General features: G+C 45.3%; 1 protein-coding gene and 1 long non-coding RNA gene across 3 annotated transcripts in view; one reads left to right on the top strand and one right to left on the bottom strand.

The window, feature by feature from the left end:
• LOC147621341 (uncharacterized) overlaps positions 1–18498 on the bottom strand; it is a 57187-nt gene that overhangs the window by 13348 nt on the left and 25341 nt on the right. For both annotated transcript variants that reach the window (XM_086824073.1, XM_086824074.1), the window contains exon 2: positions 9432–9520. In XM_086824073.1, coding sequence (XP_086680199.1) covers positions 9432–9520 — 89 coding nt within the window. The remainder of the gene's footprint in view (positions 1–9431; positions 9521–18498) is intronic.
• On the top strand, positions 6092–6987 carry LOC147621342 (uncharacterized). The gene is made up of 2 exons (XR_015269812.1): positions 6092–6225; positions 6320–6987. It is a non-coding gene; the product is annotated as an uncharacterized LOC147621342 (long non-coding RNA).

An 18498-nucleotide genomic window follows, 5' to 3' on the forward strand; every position in this document is an offset into this window, starting at 1 on the left:
GTCTGGCATCATGGGAAGATTATTTACCACTCGTGGAATTTGCTTATAATAATTCCCATCATTCAGCAATTGGATTAACTCCATTTCAAGCCGCATATGGACATACTCCTCTTGTGCCTACAAACTTTGTTTTACAACACAAAGTGGCATTGGCAGATCAGTTGGTTCAGGAAATGCAAGATGTGCTTGTACAAGTTCGAGATAAATTGGTCCATGTGCAACAAAAATATCAAAAACAGGCCAACAAGCATCGTCGACATGCAGAATTTCAAGGAGGAGACTTGGTCTTATTATATGTGGCACCTCACTGCTATAAAACAATGAAGTCAGTTTTTCCAAAGTTACGACCTCGCTTCTATGGGCCTTTCAAGATTCTTAAGAAAAATTCAACTGTCAGTTATAAGTTGGAACTTCCACCGTCATGGGGAAAGATTCATCCGACTTTTCACATATCTTGGCTCAAACAGTATATTCAAGGAGATTCGCCTGTTCCAGACTTATCTTCTTATGTACCAGAAATTGAAGATGACCATATTATCCTTGTTCCAGAAGTAATACTTGACGTAAGACAGAAGGAAACAAGAAGAAAGTTGACTACAGAATTTCTTGTGAAGTGGATGGACTTGGATGAGTCTGATTCCACTTGGCAAACAGATGAAGAAATGCAGCAGTACCCTAACCTTCTTCAGGAGTTCTTCGACAAACGGATGTCTATCATTTGACACATGGGTTTTATTTTAAATGGGAGGGAATGTCACGATTGTGACGTGTTTATATATCAGATTCTCTCTTCATTGCTGATTACTGTTGCAGATACAAAGAGTTACCAGCCAAAGGGAACCCCTACCCTCGACTGGTTGCGACTCTTCGTCAAAGGATATACCTCTTCATCGAATAGCCACATCTCTTCGACGAATGGTTGTATCCCTTAGTGAATGGTTGTGCCTCTACATCGACTGGACACATCCCTTAGCCTAAAAGTTGTACCCTTTCGTCTAGAGTCATGTCCTTTCATCAAAGGACATGCCTCTTCAAATGTGTCTCTTCATCTCCTATATAAGAGACCTATTGTACTCAGTTTAATAACAACAAGTCAATTCAATCTTGTCTCAAGTGTTCTCCTGAAGGTTCTTGTTCTAAGTTAATTACTTAAGTAGTAATTAGTACACAATATGCAGGATTAACAACATAATCCTCACATACTGAATGTGTCCTAGAACAAGACGCCTGGCGTTCCGTACAATATAACTGAAGAAAGGCATGCTTTTCATCCGGCTGGTAGCATCTCTCTAGACCCACTCACCGGGGTCCCAATGCAAGTGCCTAATAGGGCAACCACCATACAACCAAAGGCTCCAAGCATATGTGATTATCCTTGGTATAAAATAACTTCCCTCCTCTGCCAACAACTCTCACAGGACGCACCATCGGGCCCTTGATGATATCTTGCCACATCACATCTCTCCAAATACCATCCATCCTGTACAGAGGATCTTACAAAGCAATGCCTTACACTGCACTCTGGGTCTATGATGTTCAATTCCCCCTCTTGCTTAATCAATCACCAACTGTCATAGAAGCCATTTTTTTGGATGGCAAGAGTCTCAACAGCACTCAACAACCTGCTCACGCCCCTATAGTAGTTCCCCCAACAGCCAACTCAAGGCACAACACCCCAACTCCCTTCTTGTCATGATCCTCTTAAAGATTTCAAACTGAGATCAGAAGCAAGTTCCCAATCCACACTCTTCGCCTCCCAAGCTCTGGGATCACCCACCTTGCTGCACCAGGCCCATGTTGAGCTTTTAGGGCTAGGTTTATTGTGTCTCTCCATTTAAGGGTTTCATCTTCAGCAAGGGACTTCTGCAATTTCCAGTTTCCTATCCTATTTTTTAGGGTTTTCATCACATTTTTTTACACTTCTGGGGTGCTCCATCTAGGGTTTCTGTTAGGGTTTTTGTCATCAGTGTTTTTTATGTTCTACGATTTTGTCATCAATCAAGGCATCCTAGAGTCGAAACACCAATTTCATGGTAGTCCCTTCACACCATCTCGTGCTCGCTCCCCTGCCTTCTCATACTCGCCCCTTCAACCAGTCATGCCCCCCTTACGTTTCATACTTACCTAGCCATGGCAATCCCGCTGTGAAGTGCAGAAGAATCCATGCACAGACAAAGCGTCCAATGCAATCGGCCAGCTATGTGTAGGTAGGACACGCATCGGCTAACTAGGGGCGAGGACATGGTCTGTGGGTCATGCCGAGGTTCACTCTCCCCCCCTACCTTACAACTTTTCATCCTCGTCCATGCTGCTCGCCCCCCACACTTGGTCATACTTGACCCTTTTTTTTTAACATACTCGCCTCCCATGTACTCACCACCCCCCGTGGATCTTACAGACTCGCCCACCCCTCTTACCTGCCCCCCTCCAGCGGTGTCCTTTTTGACAAATTTTTCCATCCTCCACCCCCTTCTCTTTTGTTTTTTTGGGGAAAAAAAACACCTTGCTTGCCCTCGCCCCCACTTCTTTCATACTTGTCCCTTCTTAGTCTTGCCCCATCTTAAGGAAAAATTCCTACTCACCTGGGATTAAGTACCACGGGGTCTTAAAGACCCTTGTTAGGTGACATCAATGGATGGCATTGATTAAAAATCGCGACGTCTTTTTTGGGTCGTCGAATAAAGTAAACTAGGGCCAGTAAACTAGGTTACTAAGAGATTATAGTTTACTTCCTCGTTTACTAAACCGGCATAGTTTACTTCCTAGTTTACCTCCTAGTTTACTAAACGGGTATAGTTTACTTCCTAGTTTACTAAGCGATCATAGTTTACTTTCTCGTTAACTAAGCGGACATAGTTTACTTGTTATTTTACTTAGGAAATCATAGTTTTGGAAAGAGGGTGAATTTGGATTTGGGACTTAGAAAATTTTGGAACAAGATGTCATGTGCAAAGGAGGATTTTAACTCGAGACCTTTGATTACCATTGGAAACATCTTACCACTACACTATACCTTCAAGCAACGAAACTATGTGGTTTCAAGCCATTATATTCTATATTCTTCACCCCAAGTTTACTCACCCTAGTTTACTTTAACCGACGATCCAAAAAAGGCGTCACGATTTTGATCAATGCCATCCATTGATGTCACCTATCATCAAGGGTCTTTAAGACCCCGTGGCACTTAGTCCTGAGGCTCACCTCCCCCCACATGGCCACTTTCATACTTGCCCCATGCACTTTTTCATCCTCACGTCTACAACCACGCCACGTTATAGGCTCGCCCCCCTCTTGGGGGCAAACTTTTCATACTGCACCATCATATTAATCTGTATTTCCTACTCAGCCCCTTGTGGCCGTCATCTCCTGCTGGCTTCCTGCAACTGCTTGTATACCTCCTGCCTCGCCCATCCAACCTGCAGCTTCTCCTTCTCTGTTCCAAGCTTTCACCCCCCTCTCCACCACTGCCTACACCTCATGCCGTCATGCTCTGGCTGCGGCCACCATGGCCTGCTTGCCGTGTCCTCACCATCCACACCGATCCAGACTGTACAAGGCTGCTGATTCCACATGCTATCGGACCCCCTCGCACCCTTCAAATGTTGGTCCCCCTGCAATCGCTCATCCTCAGCACACCCACCACTCGCCCCCTCATACCATAGGGCGGGTATACCCATTACTCGCCGGCCATCTCAACCACTCACCCTTCACAAATTGCAGCCTCCACTTGACACCTTCACACACACGGACAAATTCATGCCCTCACCGCCTCACGGTCACTGCCAGCAGGCTTCAGCCTCCATCACGGGCCCCACCCTCGCCTCACCAACCGTTTGGTCTGCGCCCTTATTCTCTGCTCTTGCTTGGGTCCATGATGGAGAAGCGGGGCATGGATCCCACTCTGTGCAAAGATGATGGCATGGCCTCTACCCTGAGAAGGGTACAGCAGCAACACAGCCGCAGGCAGGGTAGCGGCATTGGATCACCTCACTAAACCCCTTATCTCCACAGTGACCCCCTTACCTCACCTGCACTTATCGCGTCCTGGTCCTTCCCATCCTGCATTCAGCCTGCTCCCCCTTATAATGTACTTGCTCAACCTTGTATCCGCGGTCCTCAGCTCCCTATGTCCCCTTGAAATCAGGTAGCAGACCAGTGATGATGCGGATGTTGGACTTAAACAGTGAACATGCAACAGAAAGGTGCTGCTGACTCTCCAGAGAACAGACAAGGTATAGTACAATGAGGGATTGTGGGCATCATAGGGGACGGGGCCAAGACACCAGCCATTATCTATTCCGTGCAGTGCAATTCATGGTTCAGTATGATTATCAAGCAACAACTTCCAATGATGGCTGCTGTGCGGGAGACCCAACCGGCCTCGGTACTTCAGTGTGAAGATTCCAGAGCGCACCACTCCAAGGCATTCAAGGCACCACACCCCAAGAAAGGAGATGTGCGTCGCTACACCTAGGTGCACCTGGCACCTTTCAAAGATAGAAGGCTCACCAACAGTCACCGACGGCATCTTCGTGACTCTCTGGAGTTACAAGGCATTTTACCCCGTTCAAAAGGGATATAGGCTATTCTATAGTTTCACCTTGTCCATTGCAAGGCAACTCTGTGCTATTCAATCGTACTCGAGGTCTACGTTCACTTTGTCATTCCATCCTAAGGAGTGTGTTATCCCCTCACTGTGACCACTGCTGAGTGTGCACGGTGCAGTGAGTGGTGATTGAAACTGGTAGTTGGTAGTAATACAAGTGGAGTACATTATTCTTGTGCACTGTTCCTTTCCTGTTCCTTGCTTGTCCAGTTTAATTAAGTATTGCTTAAGTAAGTGTGTTATGCCATCATTTCTTCCTACTGTTCTATCCTTGGACCCCATGGACATACTGTCCAAGAGTGAACCACCATATCCTCTTAGTGTACCTGGGCAACCCGACCTGCTAGAGTGACGGTGTTCTCTTTCTTTTCAATCATGGAGGTTGAGGCGTCAGTGTGATTGGGCTGAAGCGCACCTCCCATCAACGACTCTTGTTACGCAGCTATCACAAGCCATGTTACCTCAACAGCAACAACTCCAGAATATTGATAGAAGTCTGCGCATGACAGAATGGGGAAACTTCTCTTGGAAGGTTCCAAAAGCCTTGCCTAGATCCTTGCTTAGGCAGCCGAAGCTTTAGAGCACAGCCTTCATGGCAACCTCTGCCGTCTTCTCACTTCACGTTCTTTCCATCCCTCTTCGTCTCTATCCTCCTCCTATTCTGATCTTTCCGCCTTTTTCCCATTTCGAATTGATCGATTGAAGCCACACAACTCGCAAATCACAGCGTCGCAGCAGCAACACGCCATCATGCATCCCCCGACTCCTTACCTTGCATTAGCAAGATCAAGGTCGAAGATTCAACCAGAGCCGCTTCACACTTCTTTTTGTGAGATAACTGCAAGGGTTTAGAACTGAGCAGGATTTCTGGAGTATGACAAAGAAAACAGAGGAGGTGAATGGAAAGCGCATGAACAAAACCCCCACTGCATCCAGGCATTATTTTGTTGCCTCCAAGTTTGCAGGCCCGAAGGCAGATAACAGCAATTCCATTTCAAGCGGTATCACTGCCCTAGAAGCCAAGCCAAGTTCTCTTCAAGGAACACTATGCGGACCACCATCCAAGTGTGTGCCAGCCCACACAGCTGTGGTAGCCAGTAAAGGCACAGCAGTAACCCCTAATAAAGGCACAGCAATATACCCTTATGGGATGCCTGGCAAGAAACAGCCCCCTGCATCTGAGCAAACAGGTAAGCTTCGCAAGACTACTGTCGATTTGCACAAAAAAGCTGGTTTCTGGCTCTGAGAAATTCCCCCCCCACACCTGCAGCTTATGGTGACAAGAAACGGGGCAGGGTGCTCAAGTCTGCTCTTTACTGGCTGGATCAAATAAAATTAGCTGAAGCGATGGAGAAGCATGCAGTAGCTACCGGGTTCTTTTGCCTTGCAGTAGAGTGTGGAGCTGAGCCAGTAGATCCTCTCAGAGAAGAATTGATTGCATACAAACAATGACATTCACTATGGTCTGACGGCGTTTAACAAGTGCTCTTATGCTATGATGTCACAGAAGAAGTTCAAGAATCTTATCTCCTTGCACTCCTGCCAAAGATTTGGGGGGCATTCCTAACGGTGACATCAAGGATTTGGCAGATGAGAAAGCAGGGAATTATTCAGATGAGGTACGTGATAATGCATTTTGGGAAGAAAAAGTGGATTTCAAGAGGGTGAATGAGGAGGTTCTACACCTTGATAAAACTCCAATCCTTGTTACAGGGGATATTGAAGCCATGGATGTTGACAGTCTTACAAGGGAGGTGTTTTCCTACATAATATATGACCCTGTTAACTCCCCATCCCCCAAGAATAAGGCGTCCTCTCGGCCTGAAGATAATGCAATATTGGTCTGTCCTAAACAAAGCAGCAGTGCTTTGAATGCTTCAGAGATGGTAGATGATTCTGCCATTTTTGCTCAAGAAAATGTGTCAGATTAAGTACTGCTGATCTGGATCAAGCTGTTTCTACTGGATCTATGCCAAGTCTGGACCTTTGGAATACCTTGTCCAGGGAAGATGATTTTGGTAGATCTGATGATGTGCAAGAGAAGGCTCTGAATGCCCTTGAGAAGAGTCAGGATTGTACATCATTGGCCAAATTTTCTGGGGAGCAAGTGTGTCTCTCCATGGAAATGGACGAGGACAGTAGTGATAGTCTCAGTGGTCCATGCATGACCACCCTTCAATTTCGAGGATGGAATCATTGTAGGAGGGGATGGTTTATAACAAAGCTGTTTTCCACTTGCACATGTACGCATGGGGTTTTAGGCACATAGATCTTTAGCATGGGCTAGTGTGGACACATCTTTAGAGTGAGTGACTATATAAGTCACTTATTGGACAACTTTTGTACCTTTTTGACATATTATACATTGTTACCTTTTGTTGGAGCTTATGGCCCAAGCTTTCATGGCTGACTCATGGAAGACTTTCCATGTTTAGGTGGCTACTCTCTATAATGAGTAGACATGTGTGTACTCCATGTATAATGAGTGCAGTTTCCTAATCCCTCACTAGATCCCTTTCTTGGATAAGGGGCTTTTCAGTGGACTTGGGCCCAACATGTGAGCGTGTGTTGGGCATGCGACACTAGACTCTAGAACTCACAAAGAACTCTGGATTGTCAAGAGCTCCCTGCAAGCAAGATCACGAAATTTTAGCGTATCTGTAGTAGAACTTGCTACCCGACACAGTAGGGTTTGTGACACCAGACTGTGTCACGGGTTCACTCAATGGCAGTATGCCTCTAGGAGTTGCTACTTGACTAGGGAGACATGCGGCTGCACTGCCTCGCTCCACTACGCACTCACACCACTCTGACAAGACACTATGCTTATCATGCACCCAAGAGACAGCAACGGGCGATTGGCAAGATGACACTTCTATAGAGCACTCGAAGAGAAGAGGCATACCCAGACATGAAGAATAAGAACATTTGCTTTGATTCACTAAAATTGATTGATCCCCTCAGTAGTTCCAAGATTTCTCATTATACAAGTGGTTCATCCACAATAAGTAGGTGTGCCGTTTGGGCCACAAAAGTGTCCGGCTATGAATGAGGAGTGTGATTCTAGGAGGACTCGAATTGAGAGATAGTTGCTAGTTTAGAGCAAAGCTTCCCTAATTTTGTTTCCTAGAGAGGAAAGTTCTCAGGAGGGGAAGTATGTTATATACCTAACACTAATCCTCGAGATTAGTGCCTAATCTGGTAAGGTTGGGGAGTCCTCGGATTAGGAGAATGCCACATGCACGTTAAAGTGGCTAGGGTTCATTATTATTGATAATCCATGGTTATTGGCTATTTATAGCATGACTGTTATTTATAGCGGTAGTGGCCATTATATAAGTGACTTATGGATTATTGTGATTCATTTAGTCATTGAGTTGGTTGTTGGTTTGTGCCTAGATTAGACTCTTGCCACCATGGACATGGTGGTTCATAGGCGGTCTTGCCGAAGGTCCTTTAGAACAAGCTCTAGTGGTGTGGAACACAAGGGCTGACTGGCTCGGCCTGTGGGGAGTGGAACCCTGGCCCCTAGCTCAGGGGTGATTCTTAATGGAATCTATATTTGGGAGGTGAGTTTGCCTGCACCCTTCTATATGTATTAACCTTGTGTGTTTAGCTTGTGTATCAAGTGGTCCTATGGGGCCTTTACGAATGCAGACTTCCCAATTCAGTATTTCGATGAACTTTTTAGGGTCCGACCGAATACCCATGGAGCTAATGATAAAGCCAAGGTTATGTACCTCGATCGAGAAGAACTCCAACTTCTGTTCATTGACATAGAGCTGACTGCTTTCGAACAATATCATCACCTTCTCTACTTAGTGTAACCGGCCCACTGATTGCCAATATTAGGGGTACATCACCCTCTTGCTGATGGTGTGCTAGTGCACTTGTTGGCTGGACACTTGTCAATCGAACACCTATCAACACCTGTCAATACCTGTCAACTTTCAATTGAATAGCTGTCAGTTAGACCCTACACGTGTTAGGGCAGTCTGGCAGGATTACACCGGAATTCCAAAACTTAGACACATCCAGGCCTAAGGTTACAACCGTCGGAGTAGAGATGAGGGTCACCTCAGCCTCACCATTGACTCGACCATTCCCCTAGAATGGCTCACTCCCCTCGCCTCTCCGCTTGACCCAAAGTGGGTTTCCTCCTTCTTGTGGCATGATGTTCCCCTGGTGATCCTTTCTTTGCAGGGACATTCTCCCCAAATAGCTGTTATAGCCGAAGACCAGTATCGTTTGTTTCCTAGTCGCTCCATGTTCGATGAGGATTCCCTCAACCCCCATAGTGGGTTGGGATAGTTGGCTTCCTTGGCACGTTGATCCATCACCTCTCAAAGTCACTGTGGCTTTGAGAGAACTGCCTCCTAGCCCAACTTCATCGGGATCTCTGAGAGGCCTTTGAGGTTATTCGAGTTTATGAAACCCAGTGTATTTGCAGTATATGGAATGACATCATTCACACACTCTTTTGTTCACGTGGGCCCGCCTACAAGGATGCCCTAGAGCTACACAGACAAAACGCAGCAGATTTATGAGATGGAACCATGGTATTTTCTTCTCGTGCACTCATACGGGCCCCCAATTGGTTGAGATCACCCTACCTTTTGGCTTGAGATCTCCTTTGTATGATTCTATTTTACTTAATAGAAATCTTTTTTTCTGAAAAAATAAATAAATACCCCCAATTGGTTGAGATCGCCCTACCTTTTGGCTTGAGATCTCCTTTGTATGATTCTATTTTACTTAATAGAAGTCTTTTTTTCTCAAAAAATAAATAAATAGTAACTAAGCATGGAGAGTATGATAGACAAACCTAACATCCGGATGTGAAGTGATAGAACGAGCCATTGTGAAACCACACAATCCAACGGCTGTTCCAACAGCTATAAATAATGGCCATATCTAGCATAACCACAATTGAACTCTTGGTTAGAAGATGACATTGATTTCAGCCACGTATTCTGATGGATTAAAAAAGTGAATAAGATTTAAACTTCAGGCATCCGTGAATAGAAACTTTTAGGTGCAGCATCAACAGTAGTGCCTCGGAGAAAGAAGGAAAATCTCTAGAAGTGGCTACAATTGAGCTGAAGCTATAATGCATTTTGTGTGCAGAATCTCAATATTCATTTAATCGTCAACAAAATGATGCAATTATGATATGCAAAGGCAATTTCGTTGTGCATGTAAATGTGTCTTGTGTATAGATTCTACCTTGGAGACCAAACTAGGTCATGTATGACCAAGATGATGATAACTCTATGGAGGTAATTCCCATAATATAGATATGTATCTAGGTAATTATGTTCCCCGAAAAAAAAGTAGAGAACGAGTAACTATACATTGTAAATCTATTGTCAATAATATCATAGTAGGTAAGTAAAAAGAAGTAATTTTATTTTTAGCTTTTAAAAAATGTGTTTTGAAGCACATTGAGATAAATAAAGGCACCATGTACAAAATTATCTCATAGTCACAAAAGTGGAAATTTTCTCACAAAATTATTTTTCAATAGAATAAAACGTTTTTTACTAAAAAACATTTAAAAAACAATAGACCAAGTTTTTTTAAAAATGTTTGAAGAGTTCTAGTCAAACTTTTCAATCCAACTTCTATAATATCTTTTTCCAATCCTTACAGTTCTTTTACATCTCTTGTCCCAGGTGGCATCTTCAAAAGGATAGAACTTCCATTTGACCAATAATTCTCTCAGAATTCTGTTCTTGAGAATCTTTTCTCAAACATCAAGGATTTCTTCAGGTTGGAGTTTCATCTGCCCTTGGGTTGAAGAAGTTAAGATTTCATCATCATCAAGCACATGATTCGGGCTTGGTATATACTTTTTAAGAAGGCTGACATGAAATACATTATGTACTTTAAGATGAGGAGGCAGAAAAAGCTCGTAAGCTAAGTCACCTACTTTTTTTATAATTAGATATGGCCCACAATATCTAAGGGATAACTTCTTTTACTTCCCAAGAGATAGAGAACTTCTTATACTATCACCATCAAATTATTTGTATTAGACACGCTCAAAATTTGAAAAAAAAACCACAAAAAAATTAGCCATTCTTGGTTCCATTCCAATTTTTCATTAATTAAATTTGGACCACCCAAATTCAGATGTGCGGACCCGCCAAAGTGTCTTAGGTTATAGTCTACCTTCTAGAGTTGTCTCTCTCTCTCTCTTTTTCTGTACAGCTACTTTCAGTTTTGTGCGTTATTCTCGTCATGAACGTTTGCTGATTTCTGAGCATTGAAGTTACTGATCTACCCAGACCACATGTTAGAGTGGTATCAGAGCCTACTTCAAGTGTAAAGATTCAGCAAGAAACCAAAAAAAAAAAAAAAATCTCACTCGTGTGGTTGGTTTTCAGACTCCTGTGGACCACCTCTTTCAGAGTGACTCTTGTCCCTCGAACGACTCGAAGACGAGTTTAGGGGAGCACGTCAAAACATGCAACCAGTCCTTCAGTTTGCCAATAAAATTTCAAACTTATGTTTGCAGACGGACCCACTATGAATTTGTGGTCATGCCTTTTGGCTTGACGAACGCCCCAGGCACATTCAACCTCATGATGATGCAGGTGTTCCGAGAATTGATTGGAAAGTGTGTGTTCATATTTCTGGACAACATATTGGTATTTTCAGCTACGGTTGAGCAACATGACATTGATGTGGAGAAAGTCCTGAAGTTGTTGGAAAGCAACGAGCTCTACGTCAATGAGAAGAAGTCGGAATTTTATTTGTTTGAGGTTCATTACCTTGGATATATAATTAGTGCAGAAGGCATTCGACTTGATCCGGCCAAGGTAGCCGAGATTGTCAATCGGGAAGTACCATAGACTGCTTATGACATCAGATCCTTTGTGGGTATATGCCAGGCATACTCCACCCACATAGACAAGTTTTTTGACCTCTCAGCGGATCTCACCGATCTACTAAAGGGTGTCAAGACTAAAAGGCAACGGATTCGAATGATTCCACGAGCATTGGAGGCATTCAAGAACCTCAAGGTGGCTTTGTCAGAAGCGCCTTGTCTAGCGCTTGCCTCGTGGGACGAGCAGCTTCAAGTGATCACCGATGCGAGTAACATCGGAATTGGAGGTGTATTACAACAGAATGGCCACCCAGTAGCTTACATGTCTCGTAAGTTATTGCCTGTGGAAAAGAATTACTCAATCTACGATCGGGAACTCCTCGCAGTTATTCAGGCCTTGAAACATTGGAAACTTTGAGGTTCACACTGACCATCAGGCATTACGCTGGATTTAGACAATGCCAAGTGCACAGTGGAGTGACCGACACCGCTGCTGGAGCCAGATATTCCACAAATTTGGTGGCATGATTGAGTACCTTCCAGTAAAGGCCAATCCAGTGGCCGATGCTTTGGTGACTTTGATTCAGACCACTAGACTCAACCTTGTTGGTACGGGATTAGACAACATGAAGCACACGTACGCAGATTTCGAGGAATTCGGTACACAGTGGAAACATGCATTGGATGCCACAGGACCATGCCACTTTTTGGTACGCGATGGTTGGCTTTTCTACAAAGGCCGACTGTGTGTCATGAAGTCGTTCAGGGCAGCTCTCCTCCATGATGCCCATGACGCCATTACCGGTGGTCATAGGAGCATGAATTCGAATTTGGAGAAGTTAGAACGGCAATATTATTGGCCAACGATGAGGCGAGATGTGTTTGTATATGTGCAACACTGTGATATTTGTCAAAAGATGAAAGCTCCTCGGGGGAAGAAGATAGGGTTGTTACAGCCCTTACCAATTCGTGACGGACCTTTCCAAGATATATTGATGGATTTTGTCACGAATCTGCCTCCCAATCCGGGTAAGCGTAATACTTAGTGCTTGACTATAGTTGATAGATTTAGCAAATTTGTTATGCTTATTCCATGCAGGGCCAATGTGCCCCTGAAGATGTTGCCGATTTGTTCATTCGGCATTGGTACCCAATTGGCGGGATCCCTAGGACCATAGTGTTAGACCGAGATGCCAAGTTTACCAGTCATTTTTGGAGGACATTGTTTGATAAGTTTGGTACTAAATTGAATTTTTCCAATGTATTTCACCCACAGACGGACGGCTAGACAGAAATCCACAACCAGTTGGCCTTTGATATGTTGAAGTGTTATGTCCACGATCAACAAGGTAAGTGGGAATCATATTTGCCTTTAGTTCAAGCTGTTTTGAATGATTCTTTTTCTTCAGCTATTGGCAAGACTCCATATGAAGCAGTGTTTGGAAGACCATTCCAGTCGCTATTGACCATTCCAGTCACTATTGGCCAAATACTCGTCTTCAGTACCTGAAGCGAACACATTGACGGAGTTTTACCAGGAGATTTTGGAGTCAGTAAAAGACAAGTTGGCTAAAGCGCAAGAGGCCTACACTTAACAGGCAAACAAAGACCGAAGGGATATGAAGTTTTTGGAAGGTGATTGGTTTTATCTTCGGATCATGAAGCAAAGATTGAAACAAGTGGGCAAGCGAAGCCCAAAGTTGTCATTCAGGAGCTTCGGACTTTTTCCCATCGAGAGAAAGATTAACAAGGTTTCAATGAAGTTGAAGCTACCTCGGAGCTGGACTATGCACGATGTGTTCCATGTCAGTTGGTTAAAACCATATGCAGGTCCGATCCCTTCAAAGATGAAAGCCGAAGTGGAACCGGATATCATTGATGAAGCTGAAGTGATGGTTCCAGAATAGATCCTTTTGCACTGCTTCCAGCATGGCTTAGGCCGAAGACAAAGACAGTTCCTCACAAAGTTTCAGGATCGAGGGACCCACGAAGCGGTATGGCTTGACAAAGAGTTCTTCAACGACTATCTGGCTTTATTGATGGACTATTTGGAGGCTATACAGCTTCCGTCAAGTTAAGCAGAAGGGGATGTCACATGCATCCCGCACTTGGATGCCACGTGGACATATCTGAACAAGAAGGTGCAAGACCTGGAGTGGAAAACTGGTCCCCTGTGAGCCCAGTCCGGGACGAGTCAGCCAGGGTTCTACTCCATGCGTCCAAGGTCATGTGTGCATTGTCTTGAACATGCGTCTGAGGTCAGGTGTGCATTGTCCTGCACATGAAGCAGTGCTAGTCCGCGCTGGGAGTCTCCCTCTGGAATGATGTCAGTTGCTCTATGTTTGGTTTGCGACCAGATGCCAGACTTCTATGTAGAAATTAGGTTTGCTTTTAGTCTGGGCATGGGGAAGGCTATGAGCCACCCCAAGGGGGATAGAAAGACCCCAAGCCTTGCCCACCAGCCCTAGTGTGGGCTGGGCAGTCTGTCGGCCAGCCCTAGGGGCCTGGCCGTATAGCCGACAGGGCTACAAGCCCTAACCAGCCAGTTGGCCAGGCGTGGGAGGCAGTCCCACACCCTTGCGCAGGGCTGCCCAGCAGCCTGGGCATTGCCCATGGCCATGTGCAAGTGGCCAGCAATAGTAGGTGTGAAAACAATAGCCTTTTTAGCATTAAATGCTATTACTGCTAGTCCTTGGTCTTTTTCAGCAAACCGACCCAGAAAAGCTGGCCGACCAGGACTAGAAAGGGGTATATAAACCCAAACCATAAATTCAGTCATTCTATCTCAGATTTCACCAAGTGTTGCAGCAACTCAAGGGCCCGAACAGCCAAGGGAGAAGCTAACGCAAGGGTGAAAGCTGAAGGTCAAGGGAAGAGATTTATCTCAGCCAAAACAAGTCAAAGTACAGTCTTTATTTTCTGATTTGCATCATTCTAATAAAGCAAATACACCATTCATGGTGGGGGATTTGGGACCCAATACTGTGTCCTCTCCTACTCTCTCTCTCTCTCATTGATCGTGCGATTGAGCTTGGGTGGTCCAGACGCCCACGACTACGGAGGAGGCCATCCCAGCATAGACAGAGGTTGCAACGGCGGATTCGGATTATTCTTGCAAGACATGCGGGACACCCAGTCAGGGTGCTGACCACAGAGGATATTGAGGAGATCCGCCAGCGTCCGATGCGGCACATATTATGAGATGGAGGCACCTCCATAGTGTACCCCCCCCGTCCCACATTATATTGTATCCCCTCACTGTACTCCACTCACCTCCATAGCGTACCGCCGCCCCCCCCCCCTCACTATATTCACACCCTATAAGGGTTTTTGTTTACCTTCCAGTTCCAGTTTAATTTTCTAGGTGCCAGTAGTATCATCTTTATTTTTTCATTTTCTGGTTTTTTATCCAGACATTGTATCAGATCCACCATGATGTAACTTTTTGGTCTCATAGGTCATTATGGCCTTTTGAAGACGTTAATATAACATTTCATTTCATTTCTCTCTCTCTCTCTCTCTCTCTCTCTTTCTGCACATCTACTTTCGGTTTTGTGCGTTATTCTCGTTGTGAACATTTGCTGATTTCTGAGCATTGAAGTTACCGATCTACCCCGAAGCTTCCGCATGTTACACTCCTAACCGTGGAGGTATGTGAACCAAGAACCTCGTCATGCAATCCCAAGCCCGAAGAAGGAATCTAACCAAGGGGGAGGATGGGGGCCAATGATGTGCCTCCAAGAAGATAAAACGTGGGCTGTATATCGAGTCACCTCCCCTAACCGGAGTACACTTCATAACCTGCTGCTCCATGAGAAATTCCTTCCATGCCTTAGTGCCAAGAAGAAGTCCTCTGAGACGTCCTTTTTTTTCCAGGGAAAGAGATCCTTCTATTAGTTACCAAACAAAACAACCATAATGGCTAAGTACAAACTTAGCTCCACAGAGGGGAGCGAGAATCAACAAAACTGAAAAGGGGAAGGATGCTCTTCCCCCCAGCTTGGCCGGTCTAAGTGGTGAAGGCTATCTCATACAATGGGGGGGAACAACCACATAGGTGGTCTATAGTGCCAAGTGGGCTCACCACCACTGTCAGTGAGAAAAGGACTGTGATGCCAAATCCTCCAGAAGGCCTCATGATGCTTCCCCATGCGGTCAGAGCCACCCAAAGCTTCCCCCAGTGTCCACCACGGAGGGTATCAATGATATCAAGTTAGATGCTCCACATGGACTCCGTTGGCAGGGTGAAGGAGCCCTCAATGGCCTTGCTCTACAGCGAGCTCTCCAAATGTGCCACACAACAATAATTGCAAATCTCCCATCTCTGTCTGGAACCGGGAGTCCAATGATCAGTGGAGGGAGCTAGAACTAGTACTGCAGAAATATGGAAATAAGAGACCTGCAGGGCGAGTCCCCCACCATCCTCCTCATATGTGATGGCGTCCTTGGCCTCGGTGGCCCAAGTAACTGTGCGGGAGGGGGCCCGGTATGTAGTGAAAATGCGGAGAATCCGTTGCCAAACTTGCTAAGCGTTGCCAATGAGGTGATAGCTCAAGTGGCGAAGGTATTTGTCAAGGACCAAGAGGCCTTGGGTTCAAAACCCCCCTTGGTGCTTCCTAAGTGGCATCGCCTACAGGCAGATAATTGAGCGCCTACGGGCGGATAATTGAGCGCCTACAGGCGGTGAAAAATCAATAGCTACGAGAGGATCTTGGGCCAGTCAAAAAAAAAAGAAACAAAACCTACTGAGTCTTCGGGCAATCCCAAAGGAAATGGTGTTAAAATTCCTGCAGATGGCCACACCTCGAATAGAGTGCTGACCTATGTCCGAACGTGAGCCAAGTGCCAAGCACCCAACTCCGCTGTGCGAGCTGCCACAAATTGAGAGTGATCTTTCGTGGCTGAAAATTGTCCCACAGCCTCTTCTAGGAATCTGAGAAAATTTGAGAAGGGAGGCCATGAGACTACCAGTGCCTTGCTGCTGCCCTCGATTCCGGGCATCTGAATCCTGCAGCCCAGCCTTGTTAGCGGTGGCTAACATTCTCTCATAGTTTTAGGCAGATTCACATTAATGAACCGCGAAGATGAAATAAGGCATACATGCTGTGATAACTATATATTCATGCGCAAGGCGCTCATTGTAAGCGAGAAGATGATTACACTTTTACAATAATACAAACTATTTCTAGAATTAGACAACTATGTCTTGGTGTTCTTCTGTGCATTCTACTTTATCTTTGTTTCATGTGCAAACCTCAGTAAGTGTTGGCTGACCCCCAACACTTTTGGTGATCCTCCTCTTCCTTTCATTATTCACAGGCAGGTGATGGCGTGGCAGCCCTCCTTATGATATGGTGTTTTACTTTTTGGCTAATGGCGGTCCTTGTGCTAGGGCATCTCCATCATGTCCCTGACACCAACACACCCTGACGTGGGAGGAGACTTGACACCAACGAGTGACAGGGACAAGGCAGATCAATTCTTCAAACTCGTCGGTATTGCGGAGGTCAGTGGACACTCCGGGCACGGCTAGTTTGCCGCCACATAGTCGAGCGGAATCTCTTCATGATGGAAGTCAATTTTTGGATGATCTACCATTCTGCCCTGCTGATACTCATGTCGCCGCCAACTTGTTGATAACCGGAGTTCTTTTGATGACTCTGGCGGCTCCGTGACCCCCTCCGTCGAATCAAGCTTTGGGGTTATTGGCAGTCTGCCACCTCTCCAAATGGCACAACATCATGAGAAAACGAAGTACCCTATTTTCAAGGGGAAAGGATCCTGATACTGACGTTAGTACTTTTGGAAATCGATGGAACTCCAATGGCAATCAAAATCAACCAGATGATTTAAATCAGAATGTGTTCACATCCACCTTGGAATCCAAGCAATCATACCAATGCAACAACCAATCACTCAGGTAGGAGCAATGGTCGCAGTAGCCCCAGCTCCCCGTCGTGTCTTCAGTCGAGGCAATGGAAATCTGCCGCCAGAAGGATACCATGTCGACGGTGGCTGGGACACCGCAAGACGAAGTGCCCTATATGGATAAAACATCAGCAAGAGATACAAACTCAACAGTAATAGTGCCCATCCTGTATGGTGCTTATTCCTCTGGATTTCATCAGTGAAAAGGAGGAAGAACCAGTGGCCTTGGTGGTGACACGGTCCCACAAGCAACAACGGTTCACAGGGCTTGGGGGAATTCCCTCACCCTAGAGAAAAAAAACCTGCATGGCAAGACCAACAACAAATACATGAGCAAGTGACGTGGATGGTCCGGGAGGCCGATCCCATCCCACTCTGTCTAGTTGGTGCTCCGATGATGGTGGTTGCAGAGTGGAGGACAGTCCGGAGGCAACACTTAAGACAAAGATAACCGGAAAACAGACGACACCAGATCCTGACCACTTGAAGGCAGAATCCGCAAGCCAAAATTATCAACCAAAAAGCTAGACGAATGGTGGGAAACAATCACAGTATGATTTATAGGAAGATTTGAAGCACATGAAGATCAATATGACACTGGACCAGTTACTGAGCCTTGTAGCAAATTATCCAAAGGATCTCCTGGGCAAACTAGCTGATCCAGTGGTACATACGGATAAGGTGGATGTTGACTCTAAAGCCACTGTAATGGGATACAACAGTATCTGAAGTAACAATAATAGTAAAAGCACGGATTGGGACACTGAAGTAACAATAATAGTAGAAGCACGGCGTATTCTTGGAGTTCTTCCAGATGGTGGGTCTGGTGTAAACATCATTTCAAACACCATGCGGAAGGAGTTGGGGATCTTGGAATTAGAACCCACTCCTTTCTTAGTAAGAATGGCATATCAAAGGCGAGACGCAAGTCAAGCCCTTGGGGCTAATACGCGGGGTGGAAATCCATATTTTTGGATGTGAGCACTCCATAGTATTTTTGGTTATGAAGATGGAGGAAAACGTCGGAGCCTACCCCATGTTGTTGGGACACCCATGGTAAAGATATTAAAAGACTAAGATGGTGGTTACCTCCGCAACAAATAATCTTGTAGAAAAAGAGAAGCCTGTAGAA

Source organism: Cibotium barometz, chromosome 30 (genome assembly GCF_041138505.1).
Source record: "Cibotium barometz isolate CiBa-2024 chromosome 30, ASM4113850v1, whole genome shotgun sequence".
In the NCBI taxonomy this organism is placed as follows: Eukaryota; Viridiplantae; Streptophyta; class Polypodiopsida; order Cyatheales; family Cibotiaceae; genus Cibotium; species Cibotium barometz.